The sequence below is a fragment of the Esox lucius genome, chromosome 11 (genome assembly GCF_011004845.1).
Source record: "Esox lucius isolate fEsoLuc1 chromosome 11, fEsoLuc1.pri, whole genome shotgun sequence".
NCBI classification, from domain to species: Eukaryota; Metazoa; Chordata; class Actinopteri; order Esociformes; family Esocidae; genus Esox; species Esox lucius.
In genome coordinates this window covers 52,688,622-52,708,441 of record NC_047579.1, presented here as the reverse complement: position 1 = coordinate 52,708,441, position 19,820 = coordinate 52,688,622, and the positions used below count along the sequence as shown (strand labels likewise).

Genomic DNA, 19,820 nt, shown 5'->3' with positions numbered 1-19,820 from the left:
CAGGTCAGGTGTTCAGACAGGTCAGGTGTTCAGACAGGTCAGGTATTCAGACAGGTCAGGTGTTCAGACAGGTCAGGTATTCAGACAGGTCAGGTATTCAGACAGGTCAGTTGTTCAGTAAAGTCAATCAATCAAATGTATTTATAAAGCCCTTACAACAGCAGTTAAAAGCACAAAGTGCTTTTACAGAAACACCTGGCCTTAAACCCCAAGGAGCAAACAACAGTAGTATTGAATTTCAGTGGCTAGGAAAAACTCCCCAAGAAGGCTGAATTTTAGGAAGAAACCTAGAGAGGACCCAGGCTCAGAGGGGTGACCAGTCCTCTTCTGGCTGTGCCGGGTGTGATATTAAGAGTCCAAATGGAATAATTAATAAATGCACGTGGGCTAAATCCAGAGTCTATTTAAATTTAGACTAGGTCAGAAGTATGACCAGATGGACAAGGACAGGGACAGCAACGGGACCCCCAAACCAGGTACTCCGCAGGTGTGGACCAGGACCTCATGTCCTCCTAAAGTTTAAAACGGGAGGAGACTGGGAACATTCTGAAAATGCCTTCCTCATATCAACAACGATTTATAGTGGAGAAGGAGAACTTAGTGGGGAAGGAGAACTGACCCAATCCCCCAGGACAATAGTATAGCAGCGTAAGACCTTGGAACTGAGACGGGGGGGTCCGGCGACACTGTGGCCCTATCTGGGGGAGGCCCCTGACTGGCCCCAGCAGGCAGGAAATCAATCCACCCACATCCACCCACTATCTGCCAGGCAACTAAAGTGAAGACCCACTTCACTTGTTGAGCTTTGCTTTTTTGTTAACTTTGCAACTGTATCGAAGATACATTTTTTATTGTTTTTGTTCACCTCAATCAGGTTGGAGAAATAAGCTGATCGAGCAGACGTGAGTGATTTTGGGTATTGTAGTGTACTGTCTATCCAGGCTAGTCTGAATACTTCCAACTTGGTGGATCGCCACTTTCGCTCCAATTTTCTGGAGGCTTGCTTAAGTGCTCTAGTATTGTCTGTGTACCAGGGAGCAAGTTTCTTGTTGCGTATTTCTTTTGTTTTTAGTGGTGCAACTGTGTCTAATGTATTTCGCAGTGTTGAGTTTAGATCCTCGATTTGATCGTTTACAGATTTATTTACTCTGTCGTTAATGAGCGAACTTGTAAGAATATCAAGGAATTTATTTGTAGTCTGAGAATTTATAGTACGGCTTTTGTTTGCGGAGCAAGTGGATTTCTTGCTTTAACGGTAAATGTAATAAGACAGTGATCCGATAATCCAGGATTTGGGGGTAAATTATTAGATCTACAATATCTATTTCTCATGACAGGACTAAATCTAAGGTGTGATTGTGGCAATGTGTTGGACCTGAGACATGTTGGATAAAACCCATTGAGTCAATTATGGCTTCAAAGGCTTTTTGAAGAGGATCATTGGAGTTTTACATATGAATATTGAAATTGCAAAAAAAAGATCCATCAAATATCCATAAAAAAAGAGGTCAACAGATGAAAAATAAGTAGAATTTAACCAAATAGTTATATATATATATATATAATATATATATATATATATATATTTTATATAGAGTAAATTCAAAAATTATTTTTGCAGGTAGCCAGGTAGGTAATAGCAGGCAGCGTACAGCACTTCAACGATCCCACAATGCAATTGGTAAGTCACGTTTTAAAGTCAACAATGTAGGTATTCAGACAGGTCAGGTGTTCAGTAAAGTCAACAATGTAGGTATTCAGACAGGTCAGGTGTTCAGTAAAGTCAACAATGTAGGTATTCAGACAGGTCAGGTGTTCAGTAAAGTCAACAATGTAGGTATTCAGACAGGTCAGGTGTTCAGTAAAGTCAACAATGTAGGTATTCAGACAGGTCAGGTGTTCAGTAAAGTCAACAATGTAGGTATTCAGACAGGTCAGGTGTTCAGTAAAGTCAACAATGTAGGTATTCAGACAGGTCAGGTGTTCACTAAGTGATCAAATAGGTCAAGTTCCACCTTAAAATACTAGTCAGGTGATTTAAACCAGAACAAAAGGGGATCCGGCTGCCCTCTCATCTCAATAAACACAGGTACCTTTGCTGTGGGAGACGGCGTACAGCAGGCAGAGGACGAAGAGCGCGTGGTAGTCATCCTCAGAGCAGTCCAGAGCACTGTACATCATGTCTAGAAAAGGTCTGGAGCAGGTAGAGAGGCAGAGAGGAGGGGGAGAGAGGAGAGAGGGAGGGGAGAGAGGAGAGGAGGGGGAGAGAGGAAGGGGAGAGAGGAAGGGGAGAGAGAAGAGAGGGAGGGGAGAGAGGAGAGAAGGGGGAGAGGAGAGAAGGGGGAGAGGGAGAGGAGAGGAAGGGGAGAGAGGAGAGGAGAGGGAGAGGAGAGGAAGGGGAGAGAGGAGAGGAGGGGGAGAGAGGGAGGGGAGAGAGGAGAGGAGGGGGAGAGAGGAGAGAGGGAGGGGAGAGAGGAGAGGAGGGGGAGAGAGGAGAGAGAGGAGAGGAGAGAGGAGAGGAGGGGGAGAGAGGGAGAGAGGAAGGGGAGAGAGGAGAGAGGGAGGGGAGAGGAGAGAGAGGGAGAGGAGAGGGAGAGAGGAGAGGGGGAGAGGAGAGGGGGAGAGGAGAGAGGAGAGAGGGAGGGGAGAGAGGGAGGGGAGAGAGGAGGAGGGGGAGAGAGGAGAGAGGGAGGGGAGAGAGGAGAGGAAGGGAAGAGAGGAGAGAATAACAATCAGACTGAAAAAGCAACTCTTTCCAAGGAATACAGCGGGACGATTTCAGCGTCATACTGAGGTTCAAATTGCCTCCCTTCTCAGGACCTGTTAGAGAAGGTCAAGTGAATTCATAGAAGAGAGAGAGAATGTCAAAAGCATGTAGTTGAGATCTTCCTTATACCTACTTTTAAGACAGATGCTATTATCTAGAGTGAATGAAAGTGGCCAAATAAAATAAACTACACTGTTTTTTTCCCCAACTACCGATATTCAAAGAAAGAGAAATAACACATTTTGAAAAACATGGAATTTTTTATATTATTTTATATGTCTGGATAAACCAGCTGTCAATAAACTTGACACATTATCAGGAATCCATGTGCCCAATCGCATAACCCCAAAGACTTAATGCCTGAACCAATCACTATCCTCAACAAAACACAGATCAATTATGCATTTTTACCACAGACCTAAACACCTAACTGGAAATCACATTATGGCTAGGGAGTACACACAAAAAAACATGTGGGGAAAGATTTATCCATCAAAGTGGCCAATAATATCAAGAAGCCGAAAATTATTCTAGCAGAATTACCTACATTGTACAATAATATTGGAGTATTGGCCCTCATTCATGAAACATACATACAATCAAATCTATTCTTAAAATGATTATATGATAAATATACCTGCCCTGTTAGTGAAATTATCAATTTCACTAACAGTTCTGGTTTGTCAATTTTTTATTGAATAGTAAAAGTATAAATAAACCAGTGGTTGTGTGTTGAGCAGTTAACCTAATAATGTCATAGCTAGCATTTCTAAAGGACCTTGGCTCTTTTTGCTGGACCGCGTAAGCAGAGCCGGCCAAGAAGAGCGAATGTCTCTTACTGATTGACTGACTGGCTGACCCTTGTTAAATAGCGTAGTGGTTAAAGACACAGACTGCCATCTAGGTGACTGGTGTTGAGCCTCGCCATAGTCAAAACAAATTATATATTAGGATTTGTTCAGGACAGACAAACTTTGCTGGCTACAACCCTCAGTAGCTACATGATAGTAAACCTACAATAAAACAGGTGGATTTTCGAAGTACGCATCCGTGCATGCTTTTTAAGGTAATAAAGAGTAGATAAACACATGCACAGTAAAAGAAGAGGGGTTTCCATGATTCTCTCGTCTTTTCTTTTGATTCTCTCGTCGAAAAAGTCAGTTATCGTCACCTATATTGATAATTATTGTATCAAGGTCATTCAAGAATGAAAGAAAAACTAACATTGTTGTGCCACAAAATGAAATAGCTTTGACAGTGTAAAGTCCATCTTCAGTCTTGCAATTGCTCAATTCTTATTACTATTCCAAGTAGTAAGTTAGATACTAGTAAGTCTATTACTGGCTAATAAGCTGTTCAAATGGTCAGTGGCCAAAGCCATACAGTTCATAGATGCTATTTGTGGTTTAAGTAAACCTAATAAGAAACATTAGTCAGTTTAACACAATGCTAAATGGTGTCTAGCAAAATATTCAAACTTGGCGTTTTGTTAACGCATGGAAAAATGATCTAATGTCGGTGAGGCTATACCGACACAGCAAACGTATGGGAGACCAAGGGTAGGAATCCAGCGAGGCCAACAATCGTGGGCTCGCCGAACTAGGCTTGCCTGGATCCTTTCCTTGTTTCATGGAGAATGACGAATGGTTAATTAAGGGGTGTCAATTTATAACTTGACGATCGATACACCAACATCCTCATTTATCCGTTATTCTGCAAATCCAATCTAATAGATTGACTGTTTTAGACCAGGCCTGAATTTGCTATAGACTGTTCATGGTTGACACGTATAGGAGAAGACTAGGTCAGCATGCCCTGTTCTTAGAAGTGATTATGGCAACAACCATGGGCGTCAGGCCTCAAACTCATCTTATCTATGGCCCAGTACAGATGGCTCCAAGGTAAAGTTGCCTGTGTCTCCTCTGTTTCTTGCATTCTGGAAGGACGGAGACCAGGGGTAGTTCAGATAAGGAGGGCTGTTAACTCTGACCTAGAACTATAGTTGCCATGACAGTGTAGGGTCCTATCTTGTTCTCCTATTAGTATGACTTGTTTTTGTATGTATGTATCTTATAAAATAAGAGATAATACCCCTCCTTGTCAGCCCCCAAAAATAATAAGAGGTGAAAGCAATAAGGTATGAGCCGAACAAGTGTAGTGATACTACTCTGTACTTGTACTCAGTCTCTGTTTTGACGATTGTTCCCATGGATCCAGGTAATTAAACTGAAATTATCAACTATAATACTAATGACTGTTGAGTCTCTTTTCATAATAAATCGTGAAGATCTTTCACTGTCTTCCACAGTTTCATGAAAGATTGTTGGACATTCAAAGTGTTTTGAAAGTCCACCAGGCAGGCAGGCGGACGGGTATACTACTACTAATATTTTTGTGAAAACAGTTAAGATAATTCAGTTATGGCCTACACGTGGGCTACATCTCTGAAATAGACCCATTGCTCACTATTAATTATTTAAGCGCTACTCCATAAAACACCTTGGTTGTAGGGCTCCCTTTATGATTTGAATGATCAAATATCTGAAAATGAATGCTTCATATTCACATAGGCTCTCCCAGGGGGGCTCTAATGGGGATATGTGTATGGTCAATCACATCAATCACCCTCTGGATTCCTGTGGAAAAATATCTGTTCTGTATATAGCCTAGGCCCAGCCTATGCACATTAAAAATCGACCAAGTACTTTTTGCTAATTACTTGCAATTGCATAAAAAGCATACTTGATCTTAGAGTTAGGGGTTGGGGTTAGATAAGAACACTTAAATGGCCAGGGAACACAATAAATACATCAAGCAGTTTAGTGAGAGCTACCACATTGTGAACAGCACAGCATAACCTACTGTATTCTTGCTCAGATGTTCAGCATCATCGATGGAATACATGAAATATTCACTGGCAAAATATTGCAAAGCGCATTACTCCGGCGAGTGGCATTGGAGACGTCTGGCCCTAGAATCTGGAAAATCTACGGAATTCCGTCTGATGAGGATTGACGTCTTCATTAGAGAACATCATTGGGGTAAACTAGAGTTACACAACCTCTAAACACCCCCCCCCCCCCTACGGAGTAGGCCGCTCACAATCAGCCTTCCAAACATGCCAGGAAGGGCAACGCTTACGTTGGGTAACATCGAGTTCACCTTGACGAACAAGTGTAGATACCCTGCATCTCTAAACTACTCCAAGCAGGTTAAGTTCTCATGACACATGACAGCATACCTCGGGTTACATATATCCACCTTTCGTAGTATGGGTTAATCAGGAAGTTACACCCGACATCACCAAGTTACTCCCGATGTGACCTCGATAAGCCAGTTGCATCGCTTCGTAGTACACCCCACAGGTGTATATCTACTCGTTGTTCACTAACAAAAACTTTGTTGACCTGAAATCCTCTCTGACAAACACACTTAACTGGAAGTGGCTCTGAATGAAAATGTCTGCTAAATGACTAAAATGTGGAAATGCACATAAAAACAAACAAAATTAAACTCAAAATCGCTAGTGAATCACACATTGAATCAAAATAAGTGATACTAGGAAAAAGATAGTTCAGGATATATTTTGATTGCGGAAAAACAACCATTGCAACATAATGAACTTGTGTTCATTAAGTAGTTTAGACTAAGGACAATAACTTCTCTCAGATGACTCAAACCAGTCTTCATCTACCGAGTCCAAGACTCCAACCAGTAGCCCTAACCACCTGTTCATAATGAAAAGCACAATGATGCGTCACATCCTAACCCTCTGTTTTAGAAAACCTGTTTTTATTTCAATCTGAAAACAATGGAAAGAAGTGCAGACTTTTTTCTCATGACGATGGTCTGGGCTTTACTGAAACTTTCTGAGAAGCACTGATCCACATAATCTTCATGCACACGTTCCTTCCAGTGGAATGTAGACAGCTGTGTGTGTGCACGTGTCTCCCTATGTGCACGTGTGTGCGTGTCTCTGTGTGCACATGTCCCTGTGTGCACGTGTCTCCCTATGTGCATGTGTGTGCGTGTCTCTGTGTGCACATGTCCCTGTGTGCACGTGTGTGCACGCTCGAGTGATTCATGAAATGTTCAATAAACACTTGACAAATTTCCTGAATCACATTTCCACCTAAAAAGAGAATTCTTTAGAACAAATAGTTCAAATCTGCTGAATGGGAACAAAAAACACCCCTCCCTCTCCTTCCCTCATTCCTCCCTCCCTCTCCTTCTCTCATTCCTCCCACCCTCTCTCCTTCTCTCATTCCTCCCTCCCTCTCTCCTTCTCTCATTCCTCCCACCCTCTCTCCTTCTCTCATTCCTCCCACCCTCTCTCCTTCTCTCATTCCTCCCACCCTCTCTCCTTCTCTCATTCCTCCCACACTCTCACCCACTCCCATTCTCTCTCTCATGCCCCCCATCTTCTTTTAGTTCATTAGTGAAATAGGGGTGTATGGTAGGCTGTTATATTTATCAGACAAAATGCCTAAAATACTGAATAAAAGACACCTGTGTGTGTGTTCTTGTTTTACCACCTTAGTTAGGACTGAAGGTTAATTAACATGTAACAAAGGTCCTCACTAAGGTGGTAAAGCAAGGAAAATCATGTGAAATGTGGACATTTGCTGGTCCTACCTTCGACAAGATGCTTTATTCAACTTCGGGTTAAGTTTAGGGTCAGGATTAGAATTAGAAGTGTTAGGTTAGGTTTAGGCATTAAGGGTTAGGTTCAGAGTTTAGATGAAATACACAAAAGTCTAATGGTATTCAGTTACAGTTAGGAAATAACTGGACACTGACACAAGTTTTGTCATTTTGGCTAATTACCTAAATATATTCAAGTTACAGTTAAATAATAAATATGGTGCTATGGAAATTCTTGAACTAATGTACATTTGAGAAATGTCTGCTTTACTATTACCTGGTGTGTAACTCTGATCTTTGTTTCTGACGTCTGCAGTGGATCATAATGACCTCTGTCCATCTCTTAATCTGTCCAAACCAATAAGGGCATCTGTCCTTTGTTCTTCAGGAATGTGGTTGACTGTCTTTTATGACGTGTCCCCCCCCCCCCCCCCCCCCGACAGTAAACACCTACGGCAGGTAGGATAAGGTGTGGGGACAGTCTGCCCTTTGTGTAAAACCTATATAAGAACGCTGGGCAGTAACTTACCACACCCCTTTTCAATTGTAATAAGTACTTCAACTGTTCTGTTTCCTCAGAGATTCCTCACAAGCCTGTTATGATAGGCCTAGGAAGCATCTCTCTATTTGCAAATATAAAATAAACTATTAATTGTGCCAAGATAATTTTGTCTCTGTACTTACTTCCAGTAAGAGTTCCTATCAATGGAACTACCATCACAATGAAGTGCCTCTCTCAGCCTTCATTTGAGGGGTGTTCACATCCAAATTGGAGGAAGGGTTAAAAATACAAGCTCTTTAATATGGAGCCCCCTCTTTTTCAAGGGACCAAAAGTAATTGGACAATTGACTCAAAAGCCGTTTCATGCACATGCATGGTATATTCCCTCGTTATTGCTTCATTTATTAAGCAGTTAAAAGGTCTGGAGTTGATTCCAGGTGTGGCATTCACATTTGGAAGCTGTTGCTGTGAACTAGAGCTGCACGATTTGGACAAAATATTGAAATTACAGTTAGGGTTAGAATACAGTGGTGTTTACAGTGTTTGCCATGTTTGTGTCGTTGTCACAGCTGGTTGGTCAACATTTCTCCACCCTTGAGGTATATTTCCACCCATATTAAGTTTGTTTGTAGGCATCAACATTGAAGCCAAAACTTTTAAGAACTTGAAGCAGAAGTCTTGGCTAGCAGTTGCAGTGTTATCTCAAACTATCATTGAGAAACCATCAAGTATTTCAAAAAAATTTGTCCCGGTATTTAAGTAATCTACAAAGATACCTACAGCACCCGGGAGGAAAACAATTAAGGAAGCAAGATTAATGCCTGTTGCCTCGCGTGGAGCGCGTATCAATTAGCTTTTTTGGAGCTGAAAATCTCTTAAGTTGGCGATTTTGATATTGAACATGTCAGTACCGCAATTGTGATTATATTTTGATTCATTGTGCAGCCCTGCTGTGAACCCACAACATGTAGTCAAAGGAGGCCTCAGTGCAATTGAAACCAGCCATCATTAGGCTGGGAAACATCAGAGAGATATCAGGAACATTAGGAGTGGCCAAATCAACAGTTTGGTACATTCTGAGAAAAAAAGAACACAATGGTGCAACACAAAAAGGCCTAGACGTCCACGGAAGACAACAGTGGTGGATGATCGTAGGATCCTTTCCATAGTAAAGAAAAAATCCCTCACAACATCCAACCAAGAGAAGACCACTCTCCAGGAGGTAGTCATATCATTATCCAAGTCTACAATAAAGAGAAGACTTCATGAGAGCAAACAGAGGACTTTGATAAAAAACATCTAAAAAAGCCAGCCCGGTTCAGGAACAGCATTCTTTGGACAGATTAAACTAAGATCAACCTGTACCAGAATGATGGGAAGAAAAAATATATAGAGAAGGTTTGGAATGGCTCATGACCCAAAGCATATCACATCATCTGTACAACATGGTGGAGGCAGTGTGATGGCATGGGCATGCATGGCTTCCAATGGCACTGGGTTACTAGTGTTTATTGATGATGTGACAGAAGACAGAAGCAGCTGGATGAATTCTGAAGTGTATAGAGATATACTGTCTGCTCAGATTCAGCGAAGTTGATTGAACGGCGCTTCACTTTACAGATGGACAATGACCCAAAACATACACTAACAGCAACCCAGGGGTTTTTCAAGGCAATGAAGTGGTATATTCTGCAATGGCTGAGTCAATCACCTGATCTCAACCTGATCGAGCACTTGTTGAAAACAAAACCTAAGGCAGAAACACCCACGGACAACCAACAACTGAAGACAGCCGCAGTAAAGCCCTGGCAAAGCATCACAAAGGAGGAAACCCAACGTTTGGTGATGTCCATGCGTTCTAGACTTCAAGCAGTCATTGCCTGCGAAGGCTTCTCGAGAAAATATTAGAAATTAAAATTGTAAAAATTGTGTGAATTTGTCCAATAATGTTTGAGACCCTGAAATAGGCCCTGTATTATTTCAAATCCATTGTGGTGGCGAACAGAAATATTTCCAGACCTAACTGTATGCTCGCGTGCGTGTTTCTCTGTGTGTGTCTACCTGTTTGTGTGTGTGTGCCCCTGTTTGGGTGTTTTAGGTATTACTTTTAAGTCTTACTATGGGGAACAAATGTCCCCATGAGTATAGTAAAACCAGATTTTGTTTTTGCCCGTCCCAATGAGGCAAAAGTCAATTTCCGGCTCAGGGTCACAACTTACAATTCATTTTATAGTCAGAATTGGGGTTTCTTTAAGGTCCAGGAGTTGTTGGTCAAGTTTAGGGTTAAGGTTAGGCATTACATCTAGGTAAAGTTTAGGCATAAATGTTACTTTACTAAGGTTAAGGTTACATTAGGACAAGGGAGCATGCAATTTCTATTTTCTGGTCCCCATGAGGATAGCCATACAAACTTGTGTGTGTGTGTGTGTGTGTGTGTGTACCTGTTTCTGTGTGTGTGGGCAGCAGCAGCAGTCTTCTCTTCATCTGTGATGTTCAGTTCTGTCATGGTGGAGGGCGACACCTTACACTTCTCCATGACAACCATCTCTATCTCTGAAATAAACACACACACACACAGACCATTATTACACAACACACAGCCGCCAACCAGGGCGGGGTGATGATAATGTAATAATAATAATGTTGTAAGGAGAGCAAAAGACAGGCGGAGAAGTGAGGAGAGGACAAGATGAATGGTGTAACCATGGAGACTGGGGCAGCGATGGCTTTAACCATGGAGTACAGGCGAGCAACCAGCAAGCAGGGGGGAGGAGCCTCCCCTTCAGACTTCAAGAGACGTGTTAAAGGTGTGTTCACGAGACGGGTCGACTGTGTTCACGAGACGGGTCGACTGTGTGTGTTCACGAGACGGGTCGACTGTGTTCATGAGACGGTTTAAGGTGTGTTCATGAGACGGTTTAAGGTGTGTTCACGAGACGGTTTAAGGTGTTCACGAGACGGGTCGACTGTGTGTGTTCACGAGACGGGTCGACTGTGTGTGTTCACGAGACGGGTCGACTGTGTGTGTTCACGAGACGGGTCGACTGTGTGTGTTCACGAGACGGGTCGACTGTGTGTGTTCACGAGACGGGTCGACTGTGTGTGTTCACGAGATGGTTTAAGGTGTGTTCACTAGACGGGTCGACTGTGTTCTTGAGACGGTTTAAGGTGTTCACGAGACGGGTCGACTGTGTGTGTTCACGAGACGGGGCGACTGTGTGTGTTCACGAGACGGGTCGACTGTGTGTGTTCACGAGACGGGTCGACTGTGTGTGTTCACGAGACGGGTCGACTGTGTGTGTTCACGAGACGGGGCGACTGTGTTCATGAGACGGTTTAAGGTGTGTTCATGAGACGGTTTAAGGTGTGTTCATGAGACGGTTTAAGGTGTGTTCATGAGACGGTTTAAGGTGTGTTCATGAGACGGTTTAAGGTGTATTCATGAGACGGTTTAAGGTGTATTCATGAGACGGTTTAAGGTGTGTTCATGAGAAGTGTTAACTGTAATAATTTAAAATGTTGAGGCGAGTTCATGAGAGGTGTTATGGTTAAAAGGTCCACTCCAGTCACCTGATCATCCATCTGATTTATCTTCAGCTAAAAGGTACCACCTCACAAACCAATCATTGGTCTGGAAGATAACATAAGCCGGACAACTACACTGCTCAAAAAAAATTAAGGGAACACAATAATCAAAGTATAACACCAAGTCAATTAAACTTCAGGGATATCAAATCGGTCCTTTCAGGAAGCAGAAGCAATTGTGAATCAATGCCACCTGTTTTGGTGCAAATTAGTGATAACAGATGCACTGGAGAGGCAACAGCAAGACAACCCACAAAAAGGGAATGGTTTTGCAGGTGGAGGCCAGAGACAGTTATCTTCTCCTTACTCTTCCTGACTGATTCTTCTCTAGTTTTGCTAGTTTCCTTGTCACTACTTGTAGCATGAGGCGGTACCAGCAGCCCATTCAGGTTGCACAGGTAGTCCAGCTCCTCCAGGATGGCACATCCATATGTGCCGTCACAAGGTTTGCTGTGTCTCCCAGTACAGTCTCAAGAGCATGGAGGAGACGGGCCGTTACACGAGGAGAGCTGGACAGGGCCGTAGAAAGACATCAACCCAGCAGCAGGAATGATATCTGCTCCTTTGTGAGAGGAGGAACAGGAGGAGCACTGCCAGAGCCCTACAAAATTACCTCCAGCGGGCTACTGGTGTGCATGCCTGCAACATCATCCAGGATGACCGTTTTGGGGGTTTGTCAGTGATGGTCTGGGGATGCATATCCTTGGAGGGTCACACAGACCTCCACATGCTAGCCAACAGTACCCTGACTGCTGTTAGGTACCAGGATGATATTCCTCAGACCCATCGTCAGACCTTACGCTGGGGCAGTGGGCCCTGGGTTCCTCCTGGTGCAGGACAATGCCCGGGCCTCATGTAGCCAGAGTGTGTAGGCAGTTCTGGATGAAGAAGGCATTGATGCCATTGACTGGCCATAATGTTCCCCAGACCTGAATCCAATTGAGAACTTCTGGGATGTTATGTATCGGTGCATCTGATGCCACGAAATAGCGCCACAGACCGTCCAGGACCTCACTGATGCCCTGATCCAGGTCTGGGAGGAGATCCCCCAGAACAGCATCTCATCAGGAGCATGCCCAGACGTTGTTGGGAGAGCATACATGCACGTGGGGGCCACACACACAACGATATTGTTCTCAGTGAATTACACAATCTACAGAAAATATTTTGATCTTTAATATATTTCCTTCATCAAGACCTGATGTGTAACTTAATTTTTTTGAGCAGTGTACTTCTAGCTTATTAAAACAGGGGGAGTAGTACATCAACCAACCTGCTGCATACCTGAACCTAATTTGGGATGGTAATTGGTGGTGAGCTCACTTTTAGACAAGGTCAGTGGGTTACTGGTTTTGAGCTCACTTTTAGACAAGGTCAGTGGGTTATTGAAGGAGCTTGGTCCTTTCAGGCGGTGATCATCGGACAGGAGTGGCCCTTTAAGAGACATACTCCACTGGTCTCTACGAACACTCCCCTGACCCCTTGACCATACTGGTCTCTACGAACACTCCTCTGACTCCTTGACCATACTGGTCTCTACGAACACTCCTCTGACTCCTTGACCGCACTGGTCTCTACGAACACTATTCTGACCCCCTGACCGTACTGGTCTCTACGAACACTCCTCTGACTCCTTGACCGTACCTGTGTGTTGTTTTCAATTTCGACATGCGACTGTTTGAAGGGGAGGGCCACTACATTACTGACTGCTGGTGATGTAATCGAAAGAGGGTGGTGATGGGACATATAGTTCTCCAGTCCGGTACACACACTCACCTTCCATGTCCCCACTAGTCCTGCCGCTTGCCCCAGTACCTTTACCCTCCTCCCAGCCCTCCTCTCCTCCCCCCGGCCTCTCCTCCTCCTCCTCCTCCCCCAGGTTCTTATAGTTGGGGCGTTTCTGGGCGCGCTTGCGCCCCCGGTGGCGGGACAGCTCCAGGGATCGTTCCAAGGACTCTGGAGGCTTTGTGAAACGCCGCACCCCAGTGCTGACCTGTTGGGGTAACAGTGGAGGTGAGAGAGAGCGAGAGACATTTAAAATGCCTACAGTGAAAGTATGAATGTGCAATTACATAAGTCAATGCGTCAAATTCTGTGTATGAACCATGTTATGGACACCACTAAGCTTCTACTACCGGTCAGCTGTTAATGGGTCACCATCTCAGACTGTTATCCACAGACCTTGCAGCGACTAGAATATCTGACAAACAGCTAACAGGAGCACATGTGATAAATGTCAAATTTGACCATATGGCTGCCATGGTAGCCCTGCCTTCATTCCACAGTGCTCAACGATTCTGTTTACAGCTCAAACCCTGTCAGCTTGTTTACATCAGGACGGGACGACTTGTTCTTCGAGTTGAGTCAGGCATTTAGAGAGAATATAAGATCACGATTGCGTCAGTGTGGGGTAGATCACGATTGCGTCAGTGTGGGGTAGATCACGATTGCGTCAGTGTGGGGTAGATCACGATTGCGTCAGTGTGGGGTAGATCACGATTGCGTCAGTGTGGGGTAGATCACGATAGCGTCAGTGTGGGGTAGATCACGATAGCGTCAGTGTGGGGTAGATCACGATTGCGTCAGTGTGGGGTAGATCACGATTGCGTCAGTGTGGGGTAGATCACGATTGCGTCAGTTTGGGGTAGATCACGATTGCGTCAGTGTGGGGTAGATCACGATTGCGTCAGTGTGGGGTACAATTAGTGAACTGTATGGCTGTCAATAACAACTAGTTTGGTAACCAAGGGATTTCCTGTAATTTAATTATTGGAGCTACTGCTTGATCATGACAGAACGACAGGGGTTTTCACTAGAAATAGCAACATTTTATTACACGACACTCCCAAACACTTGGCCACACAGCTACCTCTAAACTAAAAAAGAAGAAAAGAAAAACCTTGACCCAGAACACTATGACCATGGCAACTACATAAACCCCTCTACCCAGAACACTATGACCATGGCAACTACATAAACCCCTCTACCCAGAACACTATGACCATGGCAACTAGATAAACCCCTCTACCCAGAACACTATGACCATGGCAACTACATAAACCCCTCTACCCAGAACACTATGACCATGGCAACTACATAAACCCCTCTACCCAGAACACTATGACCATGACAACTACATAAACCCTTCTACCCAGAACACTATGACCATGACAACTACATAAACCCTTCTACCCAGAACACTATGACCATGACAACTACATAAACCCTTCTACCCAGAACACTATGACCATGACAACTACATAAACCCTTTTACCCAGAACACTATGACCATGACAACTACATAAACCCCTCTACCCAGAACACTATGACCATGACAACTACATAAACCCTTTTACCCAGAACACCATGACCATGACAACTACATAAACCCCTCTACCCAGAACACTAGGACCATGACAACTACATAAACCCTTTTACCCAGAACACTATGACCATGACAACTACATAAACCCCTCTACCCAGAACACTAGGACCATGACAACTACATAAACCCTTCTACCCAGAACACTATGACCATGACAACTACATAAACCCCTCTACCCAGAACACTATGACCATGACAACTACATAAACCCCTCTACCCAGAACACTATGACCATGGCAACTACATAAACCCCTCTACCCAGAACACTATGACCATGGCAACTACATAAACCCCTCTACCCAGAACACTATGACCATGACAACTACATAAACCCCTCTACCCAGAACACTATGACCATGGCAACTACATAAACTCCTCTACCCAGAACACTATGACCATGACAACTACATAAACCCTTCTACCCAGAACACTATGACCATGGCAACTACATAAACCCCTCTACCCAGAACACTAGGACCATGACAACTACATAAACCCTTCTACCCAGAACACTATGACCATGACAACTACATAAACCCCTCTACCCAGAACACTATGACCATGACAACTACATAAACCCCTCTACCCAGAACACTATAACCATGACAACTACATAAACCCCTCTACCCAGAACACTATGACCATGGCAACTACATAAACCCCTCTACCCAGAACACTATGACCATGACAACTACATAAACCCTTCTACCCAGAACACTATGACCATGGCAACTACATAAACCCCTTCTACCCAGAACACTATGACCATGACAACTACATAAACCCCTCTACCCAGAACACTATGACCATGGCAACTACATAAACCCCTCTACCCAGAACACTATGACCATGGCAACTACATAAACCCTTCTACCCAGAACACTATGACCATGGCAACTACATAAACCCCTTCTACCCAGAACACTATGACCATGACAACTACATAAACCCCTCTACCCAGAACACTAGGACCATGGCAACTACATAAACCCCTCTACCCAGAACACTATGACCATGACAACTACATAAACCCTTTTACCCAGAACACTATGACCATGACAACTACATAAACCCCTCTACCCAGAACACTATGACCATGGCAACTACATAAACCCTTCTACCCAGAACACTATGACCATGACAACGACAACTACATAAACCCTTCTACCCAGAACACTATGACCATGACAACTACATAAACCCCTCTACCCAGAACACTATGACCATGACAACTACATAAACCCTTCTACCCAGAACACTATGACCATGACAACTACATAAACCCTTTTACCCAGAACACTATGACCATGGCAACTACATAAACCCCTCTACCCAGAACACTATGACCATGACAACTACATAAACCCTTCTACCCAGAACACTATGACCATGACAACTACATAAACCCTTTTACCCAGAACACTATGACCATGACAACTACATAAACCCCTCTACCCAGAACACTATGACCATGGCAACTACATAAACCCTTCTACCCAGAACACTATGACCATGACAACGACAACTACATAAACCCTTCTACCCAGAACACTATGACCATGACAACTACATAAACCCCTCTACCCAGAACACTATGACCATGACAACTACATAAACCCTTCTACCCAGAACACTATGACCATGGCAACTACATAAACCCTTTTACCCAGAACACTATGACCATGGCAACTACATAAACCCCTCTACCCAGAACACTATGACCATGGCAACTACATAAACCCCTCTACCCAGAACACTATGACCATGGCAACTACATAAACCCCTCTACCCAGAACACTATGACCATGGCAACTACATAAACCCCTCTACCCAGAACACTATGACCATGGCAACTACATAAACCCCTCTACCCAGAACACTATGACCATGGCAACTACATAAACCCCTCTACCCAGAACACTATGACCATGACAACTACATAAACCCTTCTACCCAGAACACTATGACCATGGCAACTACATAAACCCCTCTACCCAGAACACTATGACCATGGCAACTACATAAACCCCTCTACCCAGAACACTATGACCATGACAACTACATAAACCCTTTTACCCAGAACACTATGACCATGGCAACTACATAAACCCCTCTACCCAGAACACTAGGACCATGACAACTACATAAACCCTTTTACCCAGAACACTATGACCATGACAACTACATAAACCCCTCTACCCAGAACACTAGGACCATGACAACTACATAAACCCTTCTACCCAGAACACTATGACCATGACAACTACATAAACCCCTCTACCCAGAACACTATGACCATGACAACTACATAAACCCCTCTACCCAGAACACTATGACCATGGCAACTACATAAACCCCTCTACCCAGAACACTATGACCATGGCAACTACATAAACCCCTCTACCCAGAACACTATGACCATGACAACTACATAAACCCCTCTACCCAGAACACTATGACCATGGCAACTACATAAACCCCTCTACCCAGAACACTATGACCATGGCAACTACATAAACCCTTCTACCCAGAACACTATGACCATGGCAACTACATAAACCCCTCTACCCAGAACACTAGGACCATGACAACTACATAAACCCTTCTACCCAGAACACTATGACCATGACAACTACATAAACCCTTTTACCCAGAACACTATGACCATGACAACTACATAAACCCCTCTACCCAGAACACTATGACCATGGCAACTACATAAACCCTTCTACCCAGAACACTATGACCATGACAACGACAACTACATAAACCCTTCTACCCAGAACACTATGACCATGACAACTACATAAACCCCTCTACCCAGAACACTATGACCATGACAACTACATAAACCCTTCTACCCAGAACACTATGACCATGGCAACTACATAAACCCTTTTACCCAGAACACTATGACCATGGCAACTACATAAACCCCTCTACCCAGAACACTATGACCATGGCAACTACATAAACCCCTCTACCCAGAACACTATGACCATGGCAACTACATAAACCCCTCTACCCAGAACACTATGACCATGGCAACTACATAAACCCCTCTACCCAGAACACTATGACCATGGCAACTACATAAACCCCTCTACCCAGAACACTATGACCATGGCAACTACATAAACCCCTCTACCCAGAACACTATGACCATGACAACTACATAAACCCTTCTACCCAGAACACTATGACCATGGCAACTACATAAACCCCTCTACCCAGAACACTATGACCATGGCAACTACATAAACCCCTCTACCCAGAACACTATGACCATGACAACTACATAAACCCTTTTACCCAGAACACTATGACCATGGCAACTACATAAACCCCTCTACCCAGAACACTAGGACCATGACAACTACATAAACCCTTTTACCCAGAACACTATGACCATGACAACTACATAAACCCCTCTACCCAGAACACTAGGACCATGACAACTACATAAACCCTTCTACCCAGAACACTATGACCATGACAACTACATAAACCCCTCTACCCAGAACACTATGACCATGACAACTACATAAACCCCTCTACCCAGAACACTATGACCATGGCAACTACATAAACCCCTCTACCCAGAACACTATGACCATGGCAACTACATAAACCCCTCTAGCCAGAACACTATGACCATGACAACTACATAAACCCCTCTACCCAGAACACTATGACCATGGCAACTACATAAACCCCTCTACCCAGAACACTATGACCATGGCAACTACATAAACCCTTCTACCCAGAACACTATGACCATGGCAACTACATAAACCCCTCTACCCAGAACACTAGGACCATGACAACTACATAAACCCTTCTACCCAGAACACTATGACCATGACAACTACATAAACCCCTCTACCCAGAACACTATGACCATGACAACTACATAAACCCCTCTACCCAGAACACTATAACCATGACAACTACATAAACCCCTCTACCCAGAACACTATGACCATGGCAACTACATAAACCCCTCTACCCAGAACACTATGACCATGACAACTACATAAACCCTTCTACCCAGAACACTATGACCATGGCAACTACATAAACCCCTTCTACCCAGAACACTATGACCATGACAACTACATAAACCCCTCTACCCAGAACACTATGACCATGGCAACTACATAAACCCCTCTACCCAGAACACTATGACCATGGCAACTACATAAACCCTTCTACCCAGAACACTATGACCATGACAACTACATAAACCCCTTCTACCCAGAACACTATGACCATGACAACTACATAAACCCCTTCTACCCAGAACACTATGACCATGACAACTACATAAACCCCTCTACCCAGAACACTAGGACCATGGCAACTACATAAACCCCTCTACCCAGAACACTATGACCATGACAACTACATAAACCCTTCTACCCAGAACACTATGACCATGACAACTACATAAACCCTTTTACCCAGAACACTATGACCATGACAACTACATAAACCCTTCTACCCAGAACACTATGACCATGGCAACTACATAAACCCTTCTACCCAGAACACTATGACCATGACAACGACAACTACATAAACCCTTCTACCCAGAACACTATGACCATGACAACTACATAAACCCCTCTACCCAGAACACTATGACCATGACAACTACATAAACCCTTCTACCCAGAACACTATGACCATGGCAACTACATAAACCCTTCTACCCAGAACACTATGACCATGACAACTACATAAACCCTTCTACCCAGAACACTATGACCATGACAACTACATAAACCCTTTTACCCAGAACACTATGACCATGACAACTACATAAACCCCTCTACCCAAAACACTAGGACCATGACAACTACATAAACCCTTCTACCCAGAACACTATGACCATGACAACTACATAAACCCCTCTACCCAGAACACTATGACCA

At 43.9% G+C, this 19,820-nt stretch overlaps 1 protein-coding gene across 7 annotated transcripts in view; it reads right to left on the bottom strand.

The window, feature by feature from the left end:
• Positions 1–19,820, bottom strand: part of clec16a (C-type lectin domain containing 16A) — a 73,672-nt gene that overhangs the window by 27,849 nt on the left and 26,003 nt on the right. For 5 of the 7 annotated variants that reach the window (XM_029123855.2, XM_029123856.2, XM_029123852.2 and 2 more), the window contains 3 exons: positions 13,275–13,491; positions 10,355–10,466; positions 2,094–2,194 (listed from right to left, as the gene is read on the bottom strand). In XM_029123855.2, coding sequence (XP_028979688.2) covers positions 2,094–2,194; positions 10,355–10,466; positions 13,275–13,491 — 430 coding nt within the window. The remainder of the gene's footprint in view (positions 1–2,093; positions 2,195–10,354; positions 10,467–13,274; positions 13,492–19,820) is intronic. The other 2 variants (XM_029123853.2, XM_029123854.2) reach the window with 2 other exon arrangements.